The sequence below is a fragment of the Enhydra lutris genome, unplaced genomic scaffold (assembly GCF_002288905.1).
Source record: "Enhydra lutris kenyoni isolate GAN:26980312 unplaced genomic scaffold, ASM228890v2 scaffoldscaffold66, whole genome shotgun sequence".
Classification (NCBI taxonomy): domain Eukaryota; kingdom Metazoa; phylum Chordata; class Mammalia; order Carnivora; family Mustelidae; genus Enhydra; species Enhydra lutris.
Window position 1 is genome coordinate 3,291,957 of NW_019154150.1, and position 22,076 is coordinate 3,314,032.

The 22,076-nt window shown below is 39.5% G+C and overlaps 1 protein-coding gene across 1 annotated transcript in view; it reads left to right on the plus strand.

The window, feature by feature from the left end:
- Positions 1 to 22,076, plus strand: part of LOC111159006 (thioredoxin reductase 3) — a 79,695-nt gene that overhangs the window by 18,472 nt on the left and 39,147 nt on the right. The window contains exons 3-7 of the mRNA XM_022521368.1: positions 11,731 to 11,791; positions 12,862 to 12,971; positions 14,816 to 14,920; positions 15,125 to 15,197; positions 16,883 to 17,002. Coding sequence (XP_022377076.1) covers positions 11,731 to 11,791; positions 12,862 to 12,971; positions 14,816 to 14,920; positions 15,125 to 15,197; positions 16,883 to 17,002 — 469 coding nt within the window. The remainder of the gene's footprint in view (positions 1 to 11,730; positions 11,792 to 12,861; positions 12,972 to 14,815; positions 14,921 to 15,124; positions 15,198 to 16,882; positions 17,003 to 22,076) is intronic.

Below are 22,076 nucleotides of genomic sequence, written 5' to 3' on the forward strand. Positions count from 1 at the left end.
CAATACCAAGGAGAGCGGCGGAATTCCAAGGAGGAGAAAGCAAAGCAGGGAACTCATGGCTTTCTCCCCATGATTCTTTAGTCTTGCAGTTAATTTAATTTTTTTTTTCCTTTTTCAATTTTTTTTCTCTTCTTCTTCTTCTGCTAAATTTTTTAAAACTTTTACCCTTTTCTTTTTTAACGTTTTTAACTAGTTTATCTAATATATATATATATATATATATATATATATTTCTTTTTTATATTTTTTCATTATTCGTTTTTTTTTAATTGTTTCTTTCTTTTTTTTTTTTTCTGAACCTCTTTTTATCCCCTTTCTCCCCCCCATGATTTTGGATCTCTTCTGATTTGGTTAAAGCATATTTTCCTGGGGTCTTTGCCACCCTTTTAGTATTTCACTTGCTCCTTCATATACTCTTATCTGGACAAAATGACAAGGCGGAAAAATTCACCACAAAAAAAAGAACAAGAGGCAGTACTGAAGGCTAGGGATCTAATCAATACAGACATCGGTAATATGTCAGATCTAGAGTTCAGAATGACGATTCTCAAGGTTCTAGCCGGGCTCGAAAAAGGCATGGAAGATATTAGAGAAACCCTCTCGGGAGATATAAAAGCCCTTTCTGGAGAAATAAAAGAACTAAAATCTAACCAAGTTGAAATCAAAAAAGCTTAATGAGGTGCAATCAAAAATGGAGGCTCTCACTGCTAGGATAAATGAGGCAGAAGAAAGAATTAGTGATATAGAAGACCAAGTGACAGAGAATAAAGAAGCTGAGCAAAAGAGGGACAAACAGCTACTGGACCATGAGGGGAGAATTTTAGAGATAAGTGACACCATAAGACAAAACAACATTAGAATAATTGGGATTCCAGAAGAAGAAGAAAGAGAGAGGGGAGCAGGAGGTATACTGGAGAGAATTATTGTAGAGAATTTCCCTAATATGGCAAAGAGAACAAGCATCAAAATCCAGGAGGTGCAGAGAACCCCCCTCAAAATCAACAAGAATAGGTCCACACCCGGTCCCCTAATAGTAAAATTTACAAGTCTTAGCGACAAAGAGAAAATCCTGAAAGCAGCCCGGGAAAAGAAGTCTGTAACATACAATGGTAAAAATATTAGATTGGCAGCGGACTTATCCACAGAGACCTGGCTGCCATGATATATTCAGAGCACTAAACGAGAAAAACATGCAGCCAAGAATACTATATCCAGCTAGGCTATCATTGAAAATAGAAGGAGAGATAAAAAGCTTCCAGGACAAATAAAAACTGAAAGAATTTGCAAACACCAAACCAGCTCTACAGGAAATATTGAAAGGGGTCCTCTAAGCAAAGAGAGAGCCTAAAAGTAGTAGATCAGAAAGGAACAGAGACAATATACAGTAACAGTCACCTTACAGCAATACAATGGCACTAAATTCATATCTCTCAATAGTTACCCTGAATGTTAATGGGCTAAATGCCCCAATCAAAAGACACAGGGTATCAGAATGGATAAAAAAACAAAACCCATCAATATGTTGCCTACAAGAAACTCATTTTAGACCCGAAGACACCTCCAGATTTAAAGTGAGGGGGTGAAAACAATTTACCATGCTAATGGACAACAAAAGAAAGCTGGGGTGGCAATCCTTATATCAGATCAATTAGATTTTAAGCCAAAGACTATAATAAGAGATGAGGAAGGACACTATATCATACTCAAAGGGTCTGTCCAACAAGAAGATCTAACAATTTTAAATATCTATGCCCCTAACGTGGGAGCAGCCAACTATATAAACCAATTAATAACAAAGTCAAAGAAACACATCAACAATAATACAATAATAGTAGGGGACTTTAACACTCCCCTCACTGAAATGGACATATCATCCAAGCAAAAGATCCACAAGGAAATAAAGGCCTTAAATGACACATTGGACCAGATAGACATCACAGATACATTCAGAACATTTCATCCCAAAGGAACAGAATACACATTCTTCTTTAGTGCACATGGAACATTCTTCAGAATAGATCACATCCTCGATCCTAAATCAGGTCTCAACCGGTATCAAAAGATTGGGACCATTCCCTGCATATTTTCAGACCACAATTGTCTGAAGCTAGAACTCAATCACAAGAGGAAATTTGGAAAGAACCCAAATACATGGAGACTAAACAGCATCCTTCTAAAGAATGAATGGGTCAACCAGGAAATTAAAGAAGAATTGAAAAAATTCATGGAAACAAATGATAATGAAAACACAATGGTTCAAAATCTGTGGGACACAACAAAGGCAGTCCTGAGAGGAAAATACATAGCGGTACAAGCCTTTCTCAAGAAACAAGAAAGGTCTCAAGTACACAACCTAACCCTACACCTAAAGGAGCTGGAGAAAGAACAAGAAAGAAAGCCTAAACCTAGCAGGAGAAGAGAAATCATAAAGATCAGAGCAGAAATCAATGAAATAGAAACCAAAAAAACAATAGAAGAAATCAACGAAACTAGGAGCTGGTTCTTTGAAAGAATGAATAAGATTGATAAACCCCTGGCCAGACTTATCAAAAAGAAAAGAGAAAGGACCCAAATAAATAAAATCATGAATGAAAGAGGAGAGATCACAACTAACACCAAAGAAATACAACAATTATAAGAACATACTATGAGCAATTCTACACCAACAAATTCGACAATCTGGAAGAAATGGATGCATTCCCAGAGACATATAAACTACCACAACTGAACCAGGAAGAAATGGAAAACCTGAACAGACCAATAACCAGTAAGGAGATTGAAACAGTCATCAAAAATCTCCAAACAAACAAAAGCCCAGGGCCAGACGGCTTCCCGGGGGAATTCTACCAAACATTTAAAGAAGAACTAATTCCTATTCTCCAAAAAATAGAAATGGAAGGAAAACTTCCAAACTCATTTTATGAGGCCAGCATCACCTTGATCCCAAAACCAGACAAGGATCCCATCAAAAAAGAGAACTACAGACCAATATCCTTGATGAACACAGTTGCGAAAATTCTCACCAAAATACTAGCCAATAGGATTCAACAGTACATTAAAAGGATTATTCACCACGACCAAGTGGGATTTATTCCAGGGCTGCAAGGATGGTTCAACATCCGCAAATCAATCAATGTGATACAACACATTAATAAAAGAAAGAACAAGAACCATATGATACTCTCAATAGATGCTGAAAAAGCATTTGACAAAGTACAGCATCCCTTCCTGATCAAAACTCTTCAAAGTGTAGGGATAGAGGGCACATACCTCAATATTATCAAAGCCATCTATGAAAAACCCACCGCAAATATCATTCTCAATGGAGAAAAACTGAAAGCTTTTCCGCTAAGGTCAGGAACACGGCAGGGATGTCCGTTATCACCACTGCTATTCAACATAGTACTAGAAGTCCTAGCCTCAGCAATCAGACAACAAAAAGAAATTAAAGGCACCCAAATCAGCAAAGAAGAAGTCAAACTATCACTCTTCGCAGATGATATGATACTAGATGTGGAAAACCCAAAAGACTCCACTCCAAAACTGCTAGAACTTGTACAGGAATTCAGTAAAGTGTCCGGATATAAAATCAATGCACAGAAATCAGTTGCATTTCTCTACACCAACAAGACAGAAGAAAAAGAAATTAAGGAGTCAATCCCATTTACAATTGCATCCAAAACTATAAGATACCTAGGAATAAACCTAACCAAAGAGACTAAGAATCTATACACAGAAAACTATAAAGTACTCATGAAAGAAATTGAGGAAGACACAAAGAAATGGAAAAACATTCGATGCTCCTGGATTGGAAGAATAAATATTGTGAAAATGTCTATGCTACCTAAAGCAATCTACACATTTAATGCAATTCCTATCAAAGTACCATCCATTTTTTTCAAAGAAATGGAACAAATAATCCTAAAATGTATATGGAACCAGAAAAGACCTCAAATAGCCAAAGGAATATTGAAAAAGAAAGCCAAAGTTAGTGGCATCACAATTCTGGGCTTCAAGCTCTATTACAAAGCTGTCATCATCAAGACAGCATGGTACTGGCACAGAAACAAACACATAGATCAATGGAACAGAATAGAGAGCCCAGAAATAGACCCTCAACTCTATGGTCAACTAATCTTCCACAAAGCAGGAAAGAATGTCCAATGGAAAAAAGACAGCCTCTTCAATAAATGGTGTTGGGAAAATTGGACGGCCACATGCAGAAAAATGAAATTGGACCATTTCCTTACACCACACACAAAAATAGACTCAAAATGGATGAAGGACCTCAATGTGATAAAGGAATCCATCAAAATCCTTGAGGAGAACACAGGCAGCCACCTCTTTGACCTCAGCCGCAGCAACATCTTCCTAGGAACATCACCAAAGGCAAGGGAAGCAAGGGCAAAAATGAACTATTGGGATTTCATCAAGATCAAAAGCTTTTGCACAGCAAAGGAAACAGTTAACAAACCAAAAGACAACTGACAGAATGGGAGAAGATATTTGCAAACAACATATCAGATAAAGGGCTAGTGTCCAAAATCTATAAAGAACTTAGCAAACTCAACACCCAAAGAACAAATAATCCAATCAAGAAATGGGCAGAAGACATGAACAGATATTTCCACAAAGAAGACATCCAGATGGCCAGCAGACACATGAATAAGTGCTCCATATCACTCGGCATCAGGGAAATACAAATCAAAACCACAATGAGATATCACCTCACACCATCAGAATGGCTAAAATTAACAAGTCAGGAAATGACATATGCTGGTGAGGTTGCGGAGAAAGGGGAACCCTCCTACACTGTTGGTAGGAATGCAAGCTGGTGCAACCACTCTGGAAAACAGCATGGAGGTTCCTCAAAATGTTGAAAATAGAACTACCCTATGACCCAGCAATTGCACTACTGGGTATTTACCCTAAAGATACAAACGTAGTCATCCGAAGGGGCATGTGCCCCTGAATGTTTATAGCAGCAATGTCTACAATAGCCAAACTATGGAAAGAACCTAGATGTCCATCATCAGATGAATGGATAAAGAAGTGGTATATATACACAATGGAATACTATGCAGCCATCAAAAGAAATGAAATCTTGCCATTTGCGACGATGTGGATGGAACTAGAGGGTATCATGCTTAGTGAAATAAGTCAATCGGAGAAAAACATCTATCATATCATCTCCCTATATGAGGAAGTGGAGATGCCACATGGGGGGTTAAGGGGGTAGGAGAAGAATAAATGAAACAAGAAGGGATTGGGAGGGAGACAAACCATAAGTGACTCTTTTTTTTTTTAAGATTTTATTTATTTATTTGACAGACAGAGATCACAAACAGGCAGAGAAGCAGGCAGAGAGAGAGGAGGAAGCAGGCTCCCTGCTGAGCAGAGAGCCCGATGTGGGGCTCGATCCCTGGACCCTGGGATCATGACCTGGGCCGAAGGCAGAGGCCTTAACCCACTGAGCCACCCAGGCGCCCCCCATAAGTGACTCTTAATCTCACAAAACAAACTGAGGGTTGCTGAGGGGAGGGGTGTTGGGAGAGTGGGATGGGGTTATGGACATTGGGGAGGGTCTGTGTTATGGTGAGTGCTGTGAAGTGTGTAAACCTGGTGATTCACAGACCTGTACCCCTGGGGATAAATATATATTATATGTTTATAAAAACTAAAAAAAAAATAAATTAAAAAAAAAAGAGTGTGTTGTTTAATTTGCACATATTTGTGGATTTCCTAGTTTTCTTTCTGCTATTGGTTTTTAGTTTCATTCTACTGTGATCGAAAAAGATCCTTTGTATAATTTCATTTTTTAAATTAAGACTTATTTAGTCTGTCATGAGAGTGTTCCATGTGTACTTGATATTTGTATTTTGCTTACCTTGGATAGAGTGTTTTGTAATCTGTCTATGAAGTCCATTTGGTCTGCAGTGTTCTTTTAGTCCTCTGGTTCCTTATTGATCTTTTGTCTGGTTGTTCTATTTAGTTTTGAAAGTGAAATATTGAAGTCTCTTATAATTGTAATTTGTCCATATCTATCTTAAGCTTGTTTAGTGTTTGCATTGTATATTTGAAGTTTTTTTTTTTAAGATTTTATTTATTTATTTGACAGACAGAGATCACAAGTAGGCAGAGAGGCAGGCAGAGAGAGAGGAGGAAGCAGGCTCCCTGCTGAGCAGAAAGCCTGATGCGGGACTTGATCCCAGGACCCCGGGATCATGACCTGAGCTGAAGGCAGAGGCTTTAACCCACTGAGCCACCCAGGTGCCCCTATATTTGAAGTTTTGATGTTTGGTAGATATATTTTATAATTGTTATATCATCTTGGTATATTAACTCCTTTATCATTATATACTAGCCTTTTTAGTCTCTTGTAACAGTTTTGATTTAAAGTTTGTCTTATATCAGTAGAGCCATCCCTTCTCTCTTTTACTATATCCATGGAATATCTTTTACTATCCTTTCACTTTCAATTAATGTGTATTCTTAGCTCTAAAATGAGTCTCTTCTAAGCATCATGATCCTGTCTTTTTATCCATTCTACCAGTCTATGTCTTTTGAATGGAGAGTTTAATCCACTTATACTTAAAGTAATTATTGTGAGGGAAGGACTTTTTTTTTAAATTTAATTTACTTTTGCGCAAGAGAGAGAGAGAGAGAGAGAGATAGATATGGAGAGAGAGAGAGAGGATGAGTGGGGTTGGGGGCAGAGGGAGAAGCAGACTCCCCGCTGAGCAGGGAACCCCATGTGGATTCAGTTTCAGGACCCTGGGATCATGACCTGAGCCAAAGGCAGACCCTCAGCTGACTGAGCCACCCAGGAACCCAAGGGAAGGACTTTTGCAATTTTGTTTTGTGGATATCATAGTTTTTTGTCCATCATTTTCTTTCTTACAGTCTTCTTTTGTGTTTATTTTTTTAGTAATCCTTCCCCTGTCCTTTTGTGTGTATTTACTAGATATTTTTGTGGTTACCATGGGGATTACATATAACATCCTGAAGGTATTATTTGTTTCAAATTTAACATTTTGAAACATTTGTTTCAAATTTAAAAATTTAGAACTAAATTAAAATTAAATACTTTAATTAATATTTAATAAATTTTACATGTAATATAATATGTATAAAACCCTAATGATTGTACCAAAAAAAACTGGTCATAAATTCAGCACAGTTGTAGGACACAAAATCAACACAATTTAAATAATTTAATTAACACTTAATATTTAATTAAAATTAAATAATTAAAAATTAAAACTTTTGGAACATTTGTTTTGAATTTAAACATTTAAAAATAACAAAAGTTCAAAATTAAATTGTTTCAAAAAACAATTTAACTTCCATCACTTATAAAAACTCTCCTCCTTTATAGTTCTGCTTTTTACATTATCAGTCTCACAGATTATATCTTTATATGTTGTGTACCCATTATCAAAGATTTGTAGTTATTTTTAGGCTACTGTTTTTTTAAATCTTGTAAAAGTGTAAGAAATTAAATTATGAACTAAAATTATAATAATACTTCTTTGTATGTTTGTCCATATACTTACTCTTACTGAGGAACTTTGCATTTTCAAATTCAAAGGAATTCAAAGCCTGTATAGCATTTTTTCATTTCAACTTGAAGAAGTTCCAATAGCATTTCTTGTAAGACAGCTCTAGTATTTATACTCCCTCAACTTTTGTTTGTCTGGGAAAGTCTTAATTTCTCCCTCATATTTGAAGGACCATTTTTTGTTTACTTGTTTTGTTTGTTTGTATGTTTGTTTTTTGTTTTTGCCAGATATAGAATTCCTGGTTGATAATTTTTTTCTTTTCTTTTTTTTTTTTAATTTTAATTATTTATTTGACAGACAGAGATCACAAGTAGGCAGAGAGGCAGGCAGAGAGAGAGAGAGAGGAGGAAGCAGGCTCCCCGCTGAGCAGAGAGCCCGATGTGGGGCTCAATCCCAGGACCCTGGGAACACGACCTGAGCCAAAAGCAGAGGCTTTAACACACTGAGCCACCCAGGCACCCCAGTTTTTTTCTTTTTTAAAAGATTTTATATATTTGAGAGAGAGAGGAGCGAGCACACAGCAGGGGGAGTATGCAGAGGGAGAGGGAAAAGCAGGCCTGGGACCCAATCCCAGGACTCTGGATCATGACCAGAGCTGAAGGCAGACCCTTACCGACTGGACCACCTTGGTGTCCTGATAGTTTTTTCCTTTTAACACTTTAAATATTTCATTCCTCTGCCTCTGGACTGCAAGATTTTGACTGAAAAATCCATGGATAATCTTAAACGGATTCCTTGTACTTGATAAGTTACTTTTTTTCTTGCTGCTTTCAGTATTATCTCCTTCTCTTTGTTTTTTAGCAGTTTGGTTGTCCTGGTGTGAGTCTCTTTGGGTTTTTCTTCTTGGCATTCTTTGAGCTTCTCATGTTTGTTTATCCATATCTTTCCTCAAATTGGGGAGTTTTTGGTCATGATTTCTTCAAATAAGCTTTATGATCCTTTCTTCTTGAACTCCCATATTGTATATATTGTTCTACTTTATGATGTTCCTCAAAGCTGCTATTCTGTGTTCATTTTTCTTCATTCTTTTTTCTTTTTGTGCCTCAGACTCAATAATTTCAAATTCCCTGTCTTTAAATTCACTGGTTCCTTTTTCTGCTGGTGGAGTTTTCTATTCAACTGCTCTAGAGAATTTTTCAATTTAGTTATTGTATTTTTCAGTTTTAGAGTTCCTTTGTGGTTATTCCTGCTTTTTGGTTGACAATCTTATTTTGTTTCCTACGTCATTTTCCTGATTTCTGTTAGCTCTTTGTACTTTCCTCTTTGAGTGTATTTAAAGTAGTTGTTTTGAGGTCTTTGTCTAGTAAATCAGAAGGCTGTATTTGTTCAGGATGTTTTGGAGATTTATTTTTTCCTGTGAAAAATATAATATGTATAAATGTTCTTCTGTTTGTATGTATATGATCTTTTGTTGAAAGTTCAGCATATACAACAGCTGCCTCTCATAGTCTTTGCAGATTGGCTTCCTGCTGGGGAAGAACTTCTCTAATCAGTGCAGCATGAAGGCTTGAGTTCTTCCTAGGCCTTTTCTGGGCATTTGTCATCCCTGGATTTGTACGTGCTTTTCATACATGTGCTCAGTTTTCCTGTATACAGGGCTGTTTTAAAGTGGGGTAAATTCCTTAAGAATCTCTCCTCTGCTTCTTCTTGGGACCTTAGCTGTTCTGTTGTATTCTTCTGCCTGTAGTTTCTTGCCCCCAGGGGTCTACATATTAGAAGCCCATTTTCAGTTTTCACAAGCCATGCACTCTGCTTCTCGTGGCTTCCTTTAGCTTAGGACCCCAGCCACTTTTGACTATCTGTGTAGTCTGTGTTAGGCATCAGAGAGACAAATCCCTTAGGCAGCCCTGAGTTTAAAACATTGCAAATTTGGTCTCTCTGCATTTTCTGGAAGGCAACTGGGGCCCAGACTGCTGCAAAGCTCTTACTATACCTTGGAGCATCAAGGAATAGGTGAGGTAAGGGCCGTTAAGGATGCTACAGGATTTTCCACCAAGTTAAATGTGGCATTTTCTTCATTGGGCATACACTTTATTGTTGTAGATCTTGGGCCAGTTTCCAGAGCTTCAATTAAGTTATCTTACTTTGAGATTGTTGAGCTTCTCAGACATGTAGATTACTGCTTTTCATCAAATTTGGGACATTTTGGACATTTCTTTAAAAATTTTTCTTCTTCTTTATTCTTTTTCCTTTTTCCTCATATTCACACCTTATATGTTGGTGTGCTTAGTAGTGTCTCATGCTTCTCTAAGACTCTCCATTTTTCCTCAATCTTCTTTGTCTGTGGTGTGAGGTTGCACAATCAGTCTGCACTGATCCCTCCTCAAGTGTGCTAATTCTTTCTTCTGCCAGTTTAAATCTACTGTTGAAGCACTGGAATGAACTTTTCATTTTATTGTGCTTTCCAACTCTATACTTTCCATTTGATTTTTAAAAATAATTTCTATTACCTTTCTTCATCTCTCTAAGCATAATTTTATTTAATTCTTTGAACATATTTGGAATGGCTGCTTTGTGTATCAGGTTGTTTCTCTTGTTTGCTTTTCTTCCTGTCTATGGATCCACTTTCCGGTTTCTTTTAATGCCTTGTAGTGTTTTTGATTGGAACCTGGACATTTCAGGTGGGATCGCATAGCAGCTCCAGGTACTGACTCCTTCCTCTCTGGCTTGTTTTGTTTGCTTGTTTATTTCTCTATAGTAAGTTGGCAGGATTATCTTAGGGAGCTTTACTTCCACCAAAAGATGGGAGCCTTTGATGTCACTTCTCAGAGTGTGCCCTCATAAATGTATGTACAGTCACCCTGGAATGACAGAGATTTTAGCAGGGCTCTAGTGGACTGTGTAATGTTTTTCTTTTTCTTTTCTTTTTTTTTAAATTAAGTTTTCATTTTAACTCAGTTAACATACAGTGTTTCTTAGTTTCAGGTATGAAGTATACTGATTCAGCAGTTCGTACAGCACTCGGTGCTCATCCCGAGTGCCCTCCTTAGTCCCCATCACCTAGTTTGCATTATGTTTTCTGTCTTGTCGGGATCATACCCAGATGTTAGGCCCCCCGAATTGCAGGCTGGTTGCTCTGTTGTTCTTGACAATGTCCTGGGGTGTCAGATGTTCCACACTCTTGTTCAGTTAAATCTGGGCTCCGTTCAGGGGCAGTTTCTGAGGCATGTTTGTAGCTTATTCTGACCCTAGAGGAACTGTTCTTAACGATCTCTGTCCCAGTTTCCTTAGGAAAATTGGCTGGCTTGCAGCTTAGCCTGTTACTCTAATGAAACTACCAGCCTTCCCTTTGTTGCTTACCACCAAAATGTCCATTACCTTTAGATTTGCCCTTCCACATGGTCTGTTTCAAATAAGGTCATTTCTTTTGGATAGAGCTTTGGAGCTCTCTGATCTTATGGCTTACCTCTTTCCCTGGGCAAGGATCAGTGACAACCTTACTTTATGAGCAGGGTTTTGGGTGGGGACTGTAACCTCTAGTCTTTTTGGCTTACCTCTTCCATCCTGAAACTTTGCTCTGTAATAGTCTCAGCCTAGGGTAGAGCCTTTGCTCTATGAGTGGAGGCTGTGTGGAGGAAGGGAGGAAAGGAGTCCCCGTGTTGTTAGCCACGCTCTCCAAGAATGTAGCCTTTGCCACTCAGAGCTGTGGGGAGACTAAGAAATTCTGGTGGCCTGCCCCTTCTGGTGACAGTGATTTTAAGGAGTAAGGAACCTCTTTTTCTTGTCCATACTCACTGGAAGTGGAGCTTCTATCAAACTGACCTAGGGCAGGGAAGGAGGAGCAGGAACAGACTCTGTCTGTTCTTATTGACATTTACTAGATCTTCTTGACTAAATGTTTCACTTGTTGTGCACCCTTTGGACAATTCCCAGAGACTTTAAATGGTGGTGGTTGTTGTTTTTAAGTAATTTTCACCAGTTATGGTGTTTCACCAGGGAGCCAATCTGCCAAGCTCATAGTGTCTCCATCTTGGAAGTGAAACATCTGGGCTTTATCTTGAGGGCTAAGGGCACTGAAAGTTGTTAAATAATGGTGAAAAGTGGACTTTAAAATACTACTTTGGCTGCATTTAGAGAACTGGACATTTGCTTTTGATACCTTCATGCACATATTTCAAACTCTGTTGAATCTTTGGGAGAGTAAAACTCAGATAAATTTGTGTTCCAGATTAAAGATCTGTTTTCTTCTTTGGGAGTTGAATGTAACATCTTGGAACTTGATCAAGTCGGTAAGTAGAATCGGTAGTGTATGCTTTGTAATAAATGTTTGTAATAAATGTCAACAAGATTGACTACTTCCCATTTGCTTTGTTCAATTCAATTTTCTCTTGTCTCTTTGGGTTAGGTGAGCTGTTTTTGTCTACATTCAACCATGCAGAAAATGGAACTCTGTTTGGCAAATAATTTGGTGTAGATTATTTATTTATTTATATACTTTTCATATTTGAGGGGTGGGAGCAGGAAGAAGATGTATAAAGTGCTAAGGTTGAAGTATTTCAGGCATTTCATATGCATCTGCTAACTTCCTGGCAAAATAGATTAAGCTGCAATAAGTGAAAAGAAACTGCCCCTATTTCCTGATTGTATTACAGATGAGGGGAACACATTAATATTTCAGCTTTATATTTTTAATTCTTGTCATGCATGTGTGCATGCATCTAATATTAACCAAGCATTTTACCCACACTTGGGATCTGCAAGGGTGGAAAACTGGGTGGTGAACAGGAAAGAGTTTGAGCTCTGCCTTCATTAGACTTCACCAACTCCTTTTAGCCATGTCTCCTGAACAAGCGATGTGTTCCTGAATCTTTGAGACTATTCTACAGTGTATACCGCATAGGGTGTATGTAAGTAAGTAGTTGTGGCCTTGTTTTATTTTCAGGGGTGGAGGAGACATTTTGGACCATGGGTCATAAAGATTTTTCACAAGTAATTGTAGGAAGAATTTTCTAAGTTATGACAGTGGAATCATGTTTTATCCTAATATTTGCTCTTTAAAGAGGATTTTTATTTATTTGTCCCAGCAAGGCCATTGAATGATAGTTCAAGATCTAATTTAGAAGGGTTCGTTTTAAATGAATTTGTAGATTTGTCTTTATTCTTTAAGGTTTCCTTTGAAAACAGGCATTTCCCCTTCTTGAGTCATCATTTCATGAAGTTATATAATATGTAAATATGTAAGTACTGACATTTTATGGGTGTGTGCATGGGAGCGTCTGGTGTTGTAACACTTCTGTTCAACCCCCAAAAGTTTGGAACCCTTTCAATGTTCTTATATATTGAAGTTTTTATTCTTCAGATGATGGGGCCAATGTCCAAGAAGTGCTTTCAGAGATCACTAATCAGAGAACCGTGCCCAATATTTTTGTGAATAAAGTGCACATGGGTGGATGCGATCGAACTTTCCAGGTAATAATGGTATTATATGTTTTTAATGCTATTTGTTCAACGTTTGTTTTTAAATCTATCTAAAGGGAGAAAATGGCTTTTAAAAAGGAGTCTATTCATGGGGCACCTGGGTGACTCAGGCGGCTGGGCATCTGCCTTCAGCTCAGGTTGTGATCTGAGGGTTCCGAGATCGAGCCCTGCATCAGGCTTCCTGCTCCATGGAGAGCCTGCTTTTCCCTCTCCCTCTGCCTGCTTCTCCCCCTGCTTGTGCGCTCTCTTTCTCTCTCTCTTTCAAATAAATAAATAATTTTTTTTAAAAAAAGGGAGTCTGTTTATTTGTCTTTTGGAAGTTGTGAAGTGGAAAAGCATAGAGGATGGTTATCAGATCATCTTGAAAGTCCTGATAGATAAAATTGATGTTCCTTCTTAAGTTAGGTCCTTGTTTTATAATGACTTCCTTTTATTAAAATTGTGTTCCCTTGTATTTTTTTATGCACGTATGTAAATAGTAGTAATCAGTGATTAAATACTTATATTTGAGACTTTAACTTAAAATGACATTTTCTTGGGAAACTAGATTGTGTGGATTTATGTTAATCTATGATCAGCATTGTTATCTATTAACAGCCTGCTTCATTAGTCCCAGAAGCTACACTCTGCTCACGTGGTGGCGTGTAGCATAATGAGAGGCCCCGAAACACCTTGGGAAGTGCTGGTCTTGCCATTCCTAACCTGGGAAAGATGTCAGAGGATGGATCTGGAGATGCAGAGTTATCCATTCTATTTCATGCTGCATGGAAGATGCTTAGGAAATGTATTTTCCTAAGGGCACCTAATAGTAAGGAGACCAAAGGAGTCTTTTTAGAATGTGCCAGAAACCTCCACAGGCAGGCGTCCATCTGGGGCCATGTGGCATGTGCCAAGTCCTACAGTGATACAGCACTTCTACGGTGCTTCCCAGGATGAGCTGGTGCCATGTGGTGTTTCTAAAGCCAGCCTCAGGGGCTGGAACACCCACCTTCACACAACAAAAACTATTGCTACATCATGCCTTGATCGTCCCAGCTTGCCCCAGCTACTTCCGATCAGAAGGGAGGGCCAAGTGAGCAGGAGACTATGGTAAAGAGCTAGCCTTGTGACCGTTACTGAAAGAAAAAGCAAAAGTCTGTGTTCTGTAGAAAGTTTACCAGGATGCTGCCGAATTTAGGTCAATTTATGAGAAACCATGTAAAAATTTGATGTGCATGTCCTGCCAAGGATGCTTAAGAATTGTTTGCAAAGGGGCACCTGGGTGGCTCAGTGGGTTAAAGCCTCTGCCTTCAGCTCAGGTCATGATCTCAGGGTCCTGGGATCAAGCCCCGCATCGGGCTCTCTGCTCAGCGGGAAGCCTGCTTCCCTTCCTCTCTCTCTGCCTGCCTCTCTGCCTACTTGTGATCTCTGTCAAATAAATAAATAAAAATCTTAAAAAAAAAAAAAAAAGGAATTGTTTGCAAAATAAAGCCTGGCACAGGTCAACGAAAGATAGAGGATCTTGAAAAATGGTACTTGGCTATTTTACTTAATTGTGATACTTTGATGATAAGACCAAGGAAAATGACCTTGCCTTACATAAAGTCGTGACCTGCGGGTTATTAGACACACATGTAGCCACGAGGTGATAATGATCAAAAATGTATGTACTTAACATATGTTCTATCTAGTGGGACCCTATTTGAATACTATCTAGATAAATTTACGGTTTCAACTTAGATGAATTAGGAACTGTTTCTAAGAGTTTTAGAAAAGCAGTGCATACGGATTCAATGTAGGGTACAAAAGAACAGATTTAAAACAGATCATGCTTTCCTCTCTCTTTTGATCCATAGGCCCATCAGAGTGGTTTATTACAGAAGCTCCTTCAGGAAGATTCAGCATATGAGTATGACCTCATTGTCATTGGGGGAGGTTCTGGTGGCCTTGCGTGTGCTCAGGTATGAACATAACGAAACTCAGAGATAATTTTCCTGGTGATTGCTGTAAGCACTTCTTCAGCTACTTTGTTGTTATGGTCCAAGCTTTAATTGTATTAATAAAGAGAAAAGACTATGTTCTTCCACAGTCTTTTCTTCTCAGGGAGAGAAAAATTGGGGGGTTGTCAAGAAAATGACAAGATCTTTATATAGTTTTTTTAATAGGAAGCCGCCATCTTGGGAAAGAAAGTTATGGTGCTAGACTTTGTGGTCCCGACACCTCAGGGCACATCATGGGGTAAGCAGTGTTTCTTTGTTGTGACTCTTGTAGTTTTCTGCTCTTTACAGCTGTCTTTGGCTTTCTTCAATCTTGTTAATCCTCACAACTAATCTCAAGAAGAGTAACTAGCCTGTTCCATAGGTGAGGAAAGCAAGTCTTGGTGAGGTTAAGTAACGGACCTAAGATTGCATGGTTAACAGGTGGAAAGATAATATAATATAAAAAGGTAAGATAATATAAAAGTAATGAAGGAAGATTTTGCAAAAGGAAAAAATTCCATGACTCCAGTATCCAACATGTGTGCCATAATTCTTGCACACGTGCACCGATGTTTTCCCTTAATTGAATCACAGTGTATGCTGTGTGGTGCCCACCTAAGTCTGCCCTGACCTTGTCTTGTGTTTCTGCATCACTTTCATGGCTGACTCTAATGGTTGCGTGATGTTCAGTCAAGTCAGTGTGTGCGTAATCGTCCAGGGCCTGTCAGCAAAGTGCACAGTGAGCTTCCAGTTGTAGAGGAGAGCATTTACTTTAATGGAACACACAGACTTTGTCGTGGCTATTTTCTGTTTTGTATTCGATCCATCCTTTGTGTCTTCATGTCTACCTTTTTCCATGCCCCAGAAAGCTGATGCATCTGCAGCCTTGCCCTCTGGCTTCTAGCTGGGCTCAACCAGTTAATGGTCACAGGAGGGGAACAGAAGGGAGGGAGGAAAGTGGAGTTGGGGGGTTCTTCATTCTTCTAGCTCCTGCCCTGCTGGTCCCTGCAGGAATAGAAGGCCACCTCCACTGTTATGCCCAACTCCCTGTAGGCTGTGTCAATCTCTCCATGTGCTTTGCCCATCATGTGGGGTTGGCGATGGCCTACTCACTATTCTGTTCCTCCTCACTCTTCCTGCCCACGCCCCTGTAATCATTTCTCTATAAACTCTCCTCAGTTTCCCAGCTTGAGGATGTCATCTGTTTCCTGTAGGAGCCCTGACAAAATATGATAATCATGTTTTAAAATTCAAATTTACTCAAAAAATTTTACCTTAGCATTTCATAGAGTAAAGTTAATCTCTCTCAATTTTCCTTCTAACATTTGTATGCTGAAAAATTCCTGTGTGTACCTTTGTTTTCTCCCTCTCTCCTTCTGCCCTCTCCCCTCTTTCTCTCCTGCCTAGAAATATCCTACTTCTCTGGATTACCAGAAGAGAGACTGATCAGAGAGGGAATTTTCTGACTCATGCCCTGCTTGGGGGCATCACACGTGGCTTTTTTGTGCTGTTTGAGATTGAGAGTAGATGTTACCAGGCAGCTTGCAGTGGACCCAATATTGGCTCAGAGGAGGAGTCCAACTTACAGAGAATAAAGGCTAGAAGCTGGGGTTCCAGTCCTTGTTTTAGTATCTATCTAATTAATCTAATATAATTCTGATCCCTTCACGGGCCAGACTCAAATGAAAATTTTGGATTCTCTCCCCAGAAAACTATTCAAGTATATATCGGTATTTTTGCTCATCTTTGGGTCTCCTTCACAGACCCTCATTTGAAGAGTTTGGCTTAATTATTTGCGTGTTATTGTGGGGTCTACTGTTGGCCCCCCAGCATCTGAGTGTGTCATTTCCCCATGTTTAACAACACCTGCTCTACAGGTATGTAGAACCATGTACACACCCATGGACACAGAGGAAACTTTAAAACTATTATCTTCTTTCTCAGGTCTTGGCGGTACTTGTGTAAATGTGGGCTGTGTTCCTAAGAAATTGATGCACCAAGCTGCCCTTTTAGGGCAGGCATTAAAGGACTCCAGGAAATTTGGCTGGGAGTACAGTCATCAAGGTGGGTAATTGTATATAAAAATACAGATTGGGAGGAAAGAAGAAAGCATGAGTTTCTTAGAGAAAGACTTGCTATTTATAGTTCTAGAGTTGAGTCTGAAGTTTGTTGAGTGCTCATTAGGACCCCACTTTGGCACAGGGGAGTCAGAGGTGATCACCTGAAACCTGGCCCTACTCTCGGGGGCCTTGGTGCCTTTGGCAGCTATAGTCATTGCAGACTCTACAGAACATGAGAGAGAATAATTGCTGTTTTCAGATTTCCTTCAAGTGTAAAGAAAAGAGAAGAGCCAGGGTCATTATTTGAATTTTATCTGTTATAGTGATAACATTTTTTATTTTACCAGTGGTTATATATGTCCTTGGTTAGTGAAAGATGGAAGCCAAATTCATCCAATAGGCACTTATTGGTTAGGCTCTGAGGATACAGATATGAGGAAAATAGAACTTCTGCCCTTAAGGAGCACACAGTCTGTTGCAAGAGGGGAAAAGAGAAGAGAGGAGATTCTGTGTGCTCTAGTTCACAGTGAGGTTTTGAGCATTGCCTTGAGGGGCACTTACTGTATCCTTGAGAGGCTAAGATGGTGGAGGTGACCCTTGAGCTGAATCTTGAAGGTCACAGAGAAGCAGGTCATTAGAGACAGGAAGCAGTATGCTCTGAACTCTGGAGCTGGAAGAAAACGTGGAATCTTTGGGGGATAGTGAATGGCTGGCATGGAGAATGGGGGCAGGATGCTGGGGAAAAAAAGATTACAAAGAAGCACATCATGACAGCTCTTAAATGTCATCTGAAGGCATTGTGGTTGACCCCAAAGGAAGAAAGAGAGTCGGGTTCAGCAAGAGAGGAGCCTGAACCACAGTTTGGATTCTGGAACCCTCTGGTGGCACCAAGGAGTTTAGAAGGCTGGTGGTGGGAAGGGGGGCAAGTCCAAAGACAAGGAAGTGAGCCGGAGTGCTGTCACCTAACCTAGAGGAGAAATGACAGGCCTGGGCCAAGACTGATTTCAGACTGGAGAGTGTGAGGTGGATTTAGAGGACTGAAGGCATGGAATTGACAGGCTAGATGTGGCTGGGTGATTTTCATCTCTTTAGAATAATGTTATGGAATTTCTAAAAAAAAAATTACAAGGACTTGTGTCCCAAGAGATTTTGATGGAGGAAATGTGTGCATGAGCATATCCTTCCTGGTGATTTGGCTGGGCCCCGCAGATCGCAGGGTGGAGGGTGAAGAAAAGGAAGGAATCCCAGAAGAGGGAGGGAGTGGGTGATAATGCAGTGTATTTGCTGAGCTGGAAAACACAGGCCAGTGTGAGTTAGTGGCCCAGCGTGGTGGAGTTCAGCATAATGAGCTGTGGCCAGACAGATTCTCCCATGGACAAATTTCCCCAGACACTCCGCTCTCTGGAGAGCTTTGGGTCCAGCTTCAGTACCAACTGGTTGTAGGTAAAATAAGGTCTTTGCACTTGGCAATTTAACTTTGGGGTCACCTTCACTTTCAAGAATCCTTCTCCCTGAATCCTTCACCTTGCATGGATTTTTCCCCTGCAGAACACCTGGTGGAGTTCACTGTCAGGGGCTGGTTTGTGCTTGAGAGAGGTCTAGGCAAGGCCTGGGCTTACAGCCCACCTACAGGTGGTGGTTGAAGTCTTAGGAATTGCTGAGAGGGGCTGGGGAGGCCCTGTGGTTGGAAAAGAATAGCAGACACAGACGGATCCTGAGAAATGTTAAAACCTAGAGGGTGGGTGAGGAAGATGAGGAAAAACCAGGAGAGTCGTGTCTTAGAGGCCAGGAGGGGCTAGATTTTTAAGGACAAGACTTAGGGCTTAGAGAGTCTCAGAAGAGAACCATCTGGAAGGAAATGGTGCCAGAAGGCCAAATGGAATAGGGTTTAATTCACCAAGCAAGATGTGGGGCTCAGTCCCATGCCCCTAAGATCATGACCTGAGCCGAAATCAAGAGTCAGACACTTAAGTGACTGAGCCACCCAGGTGCCCAAAGGAGTCTTCTTAAAATTAAAAGTGCTTATACCCTGTTTTAATAATTCTAGAATAATCAAGGCCAAGTGGGGAGGAAACTCTGAATGCCCCATAATGGAGAAAGGCCATGAGGAATGGGACAGTACATGTGTCCTATGATGGGGACAGCCAGGCAGAGGGGTGTGTGGGTGACTCCCCAAGCAGGATTCCCCACAAGCTGATAACTTCTTGGTGTGTCAGCCCTGCCTGCTGCCCACTGCCTCATGCTGCTGGGGCTCTGCACATTCTGAGAGGATAGCATTGTGTATGCTTGTGCCACTTTGCCTCACCTGAGGGTCCAGGTGACGTTCTTGAACTTGTCTAGACGTGCTTGATATTCCTAAATACTTTATAACTCCCTCAAGTGGGTAAAATCTTGTTCCCGATACACAAAAGGCTTCTAAGTTAGTTTTGAGGTACTATACTAAGAAACACCTAGCTAGCCATCATGTGGAATTTGGGGCTTAGCAGTTTTTAGGCATAAGCTTCATGAAATGGCCAAGAGAAGTCCATAGAATCTAAGCAGGAAGAGAAAGGAACTGAAAGCATGCTGAAATCTGGTGTGGGAGAATCTTTTAGATACATTCATTCTTGACAGTGGTAGAGAAATAATGGATTGAAGTAGATTTAAAATGTATATATAATTTGCAGATCAGAAATTAAATATAGAACTTCCAAGAAAAGGGGAACGGGATATGTACAAATAAACAGCATGAAACTAATTTAAAACGAGCAAAAAACAACCCAGAAAACAAGACAGCAGACAAACATAAGGACACTCTTTTACATAGTAGAATAAAGCTGAATGAGTCAGCTTCTCAAGTTGTGTAGACAGAATTCATCCATGTGCTGTTTACAGCACACACATCTAAACCAAAGGAGAATTGTTGAGAATACAGGAATTTTAATTTTTTTTTTGAATTTTAAATTTTTAAATGGCTAACTTGAATTTTCCTATTTAAAATGAAATAGATGGGCAGTTTTAAAACAGGTGGGAGAAGCTGTGTCAGGGAGATGCAAACAAGGTAATGGCAGTTAATACCAGATAGGGAAACTTCAAGGCAAAAAAATAGACACACGCACACACATGCACCCCACACTGAGGAAATAATGACTTAGCATCCTCCCCAAAACAGAGTCAATGAACAAAAGCAAGAATATATTTGAAAATGCAGATAGGTAGGTAGACCTTTGGCAAACCCAATCAGGGAAACAGGAGAGAGAATTCATGCAAATATGTAGCATTAGGTATCTTGAGGAAAGAAATATAACTACAGAAAGAGAAGAGAAAAAACAAATTCAGTATACAAATTAGTGGTAAGAATTTTAAATATCTTGATGAAAAGGAGTATATTCTAGGGAAATATAAATAACCAGAATTGACTTGAATTATCAAAGAAAATATTGCCTAAGGACAACCCAGTCTCCAAGACACTGAAAATTTACAAGTAAATTTCCTCAGTCTTCAAGGAACACTTTTTAAATATTTAAACTGTTCGAGAGCTTAGGAAAATACTGAAGTTCTAAAATTTTTTTTTGAGGCTGACTTAACAGTGATACAGAAAGATAGTGTAAAAATAGAAAGCTATAGGCCATAGAGCTACAAAATTCTAGAAAAAGCAAATCCTCTCCAGCAGTGACTAAAAGAATGCACTGTGACTTCTGAGAGTTCATTCTGGGGATACAAGAATGTGTCATTAGGAAACCATAGTAGGGATGCTGAAATCCACGTGATGACCTACATTCTAGCTCCAAAGGCATTTGGCAGAAATTTCACATCCATTATGGCTCTTAAAAAAAAAAAGAAAAGAAAAGAAAAGAAAAACAAGTGTCATTAAACTAAGGAAAGAAATGGCCACTTCTTTTACATGATGAAGAAAAGTCAGATGTAAATATTTGTTGGAGAAGAGCTTGAGGCATTTACACTGAAGTCAGGAATCAAACAGGGCAGCCAACTTCCACTACTATTATCGGCATTGTTCTGGGGCTTCTGGCCTGTGCACAAAAAGGAAGGCTAGGAAGAAAAAGTACATACTTGAGAAGGAGGAATAAAAAGATATTACAAATCTATAATATGAATTATATAAAAGATACCTAGAATATACAAGAGTTCAAACTAAAAATGTTAGAACTAATAAGAGTTCACAAAGTTGCTCAGAGGTTGTATGTGTAAAAATCAATAGATTTCTTACATAGCAATAGGAAGTTAAACATACAATGGAAAATTGCAACAAAATGATAGAATAACTTGGGATAAATATACCATGAATGGACAAGATATATAAGGAAAGAAAAGCATAACAAAAAGTATACTGAGATTTTTGGGTGGGATGTCTCAATACTATAAAGACATTACCTCAAAATTGATTTGTAAATTTTATGTAAGTCCAGGAAAAATCTCCACAATTTTTTTTTTCTTTTTGGAATGTGACAGATTATTCTAAAGTTTGTATTGAAAGTAAATGTTTGAGAATAGCTCTGCAGCCTTTGAGAAAGTATGGGAGATTTTTTCCATCAGTAGTTAGAACTGTGATACTGTTGCAGATCTTTAACAGGTCAATAGAGCAATGGAGCACGTGGTTCTAGAGTGCAAGTCTCTGGACTTGGCTTCGCAGGATCTCCCCGGGGGAGCTTGTCCGGACTTGGTCCAGGGATTTGTATGTTTCAACCTGAATCCCAGGGGATCCTGATATGCAGCCATATTTGGGAAACGCTGGTGTAGATGTAAGAGACACTCTTACAAAAAGAACCAGAAACAAACATACCGTGTGAAATGGGAAGCTAACTGACAAGGTCCTTGAGAGAAATGGTTCTTGGAAGATTAGAGGAGTAGCTTTTCTGGGTTAGAGGGGAGGAGGTAGCTCAGGATCTGAGGGCATGTGCCATTGTGCAGAGGCTCATCCCTGCTGGGTCTTTACCTCCTGGGATCACAGCGTGGGGATCAGGTAGTGTAGCAACCGCAGTGATCCCCTGGATTGCAAGATCTCAGGAGCTTCCTAGAGGGGTTGGTCCGACATCCGTGCCATAAACTCAGTGCACCATAACCTCTTTTTCTCTCCTGCA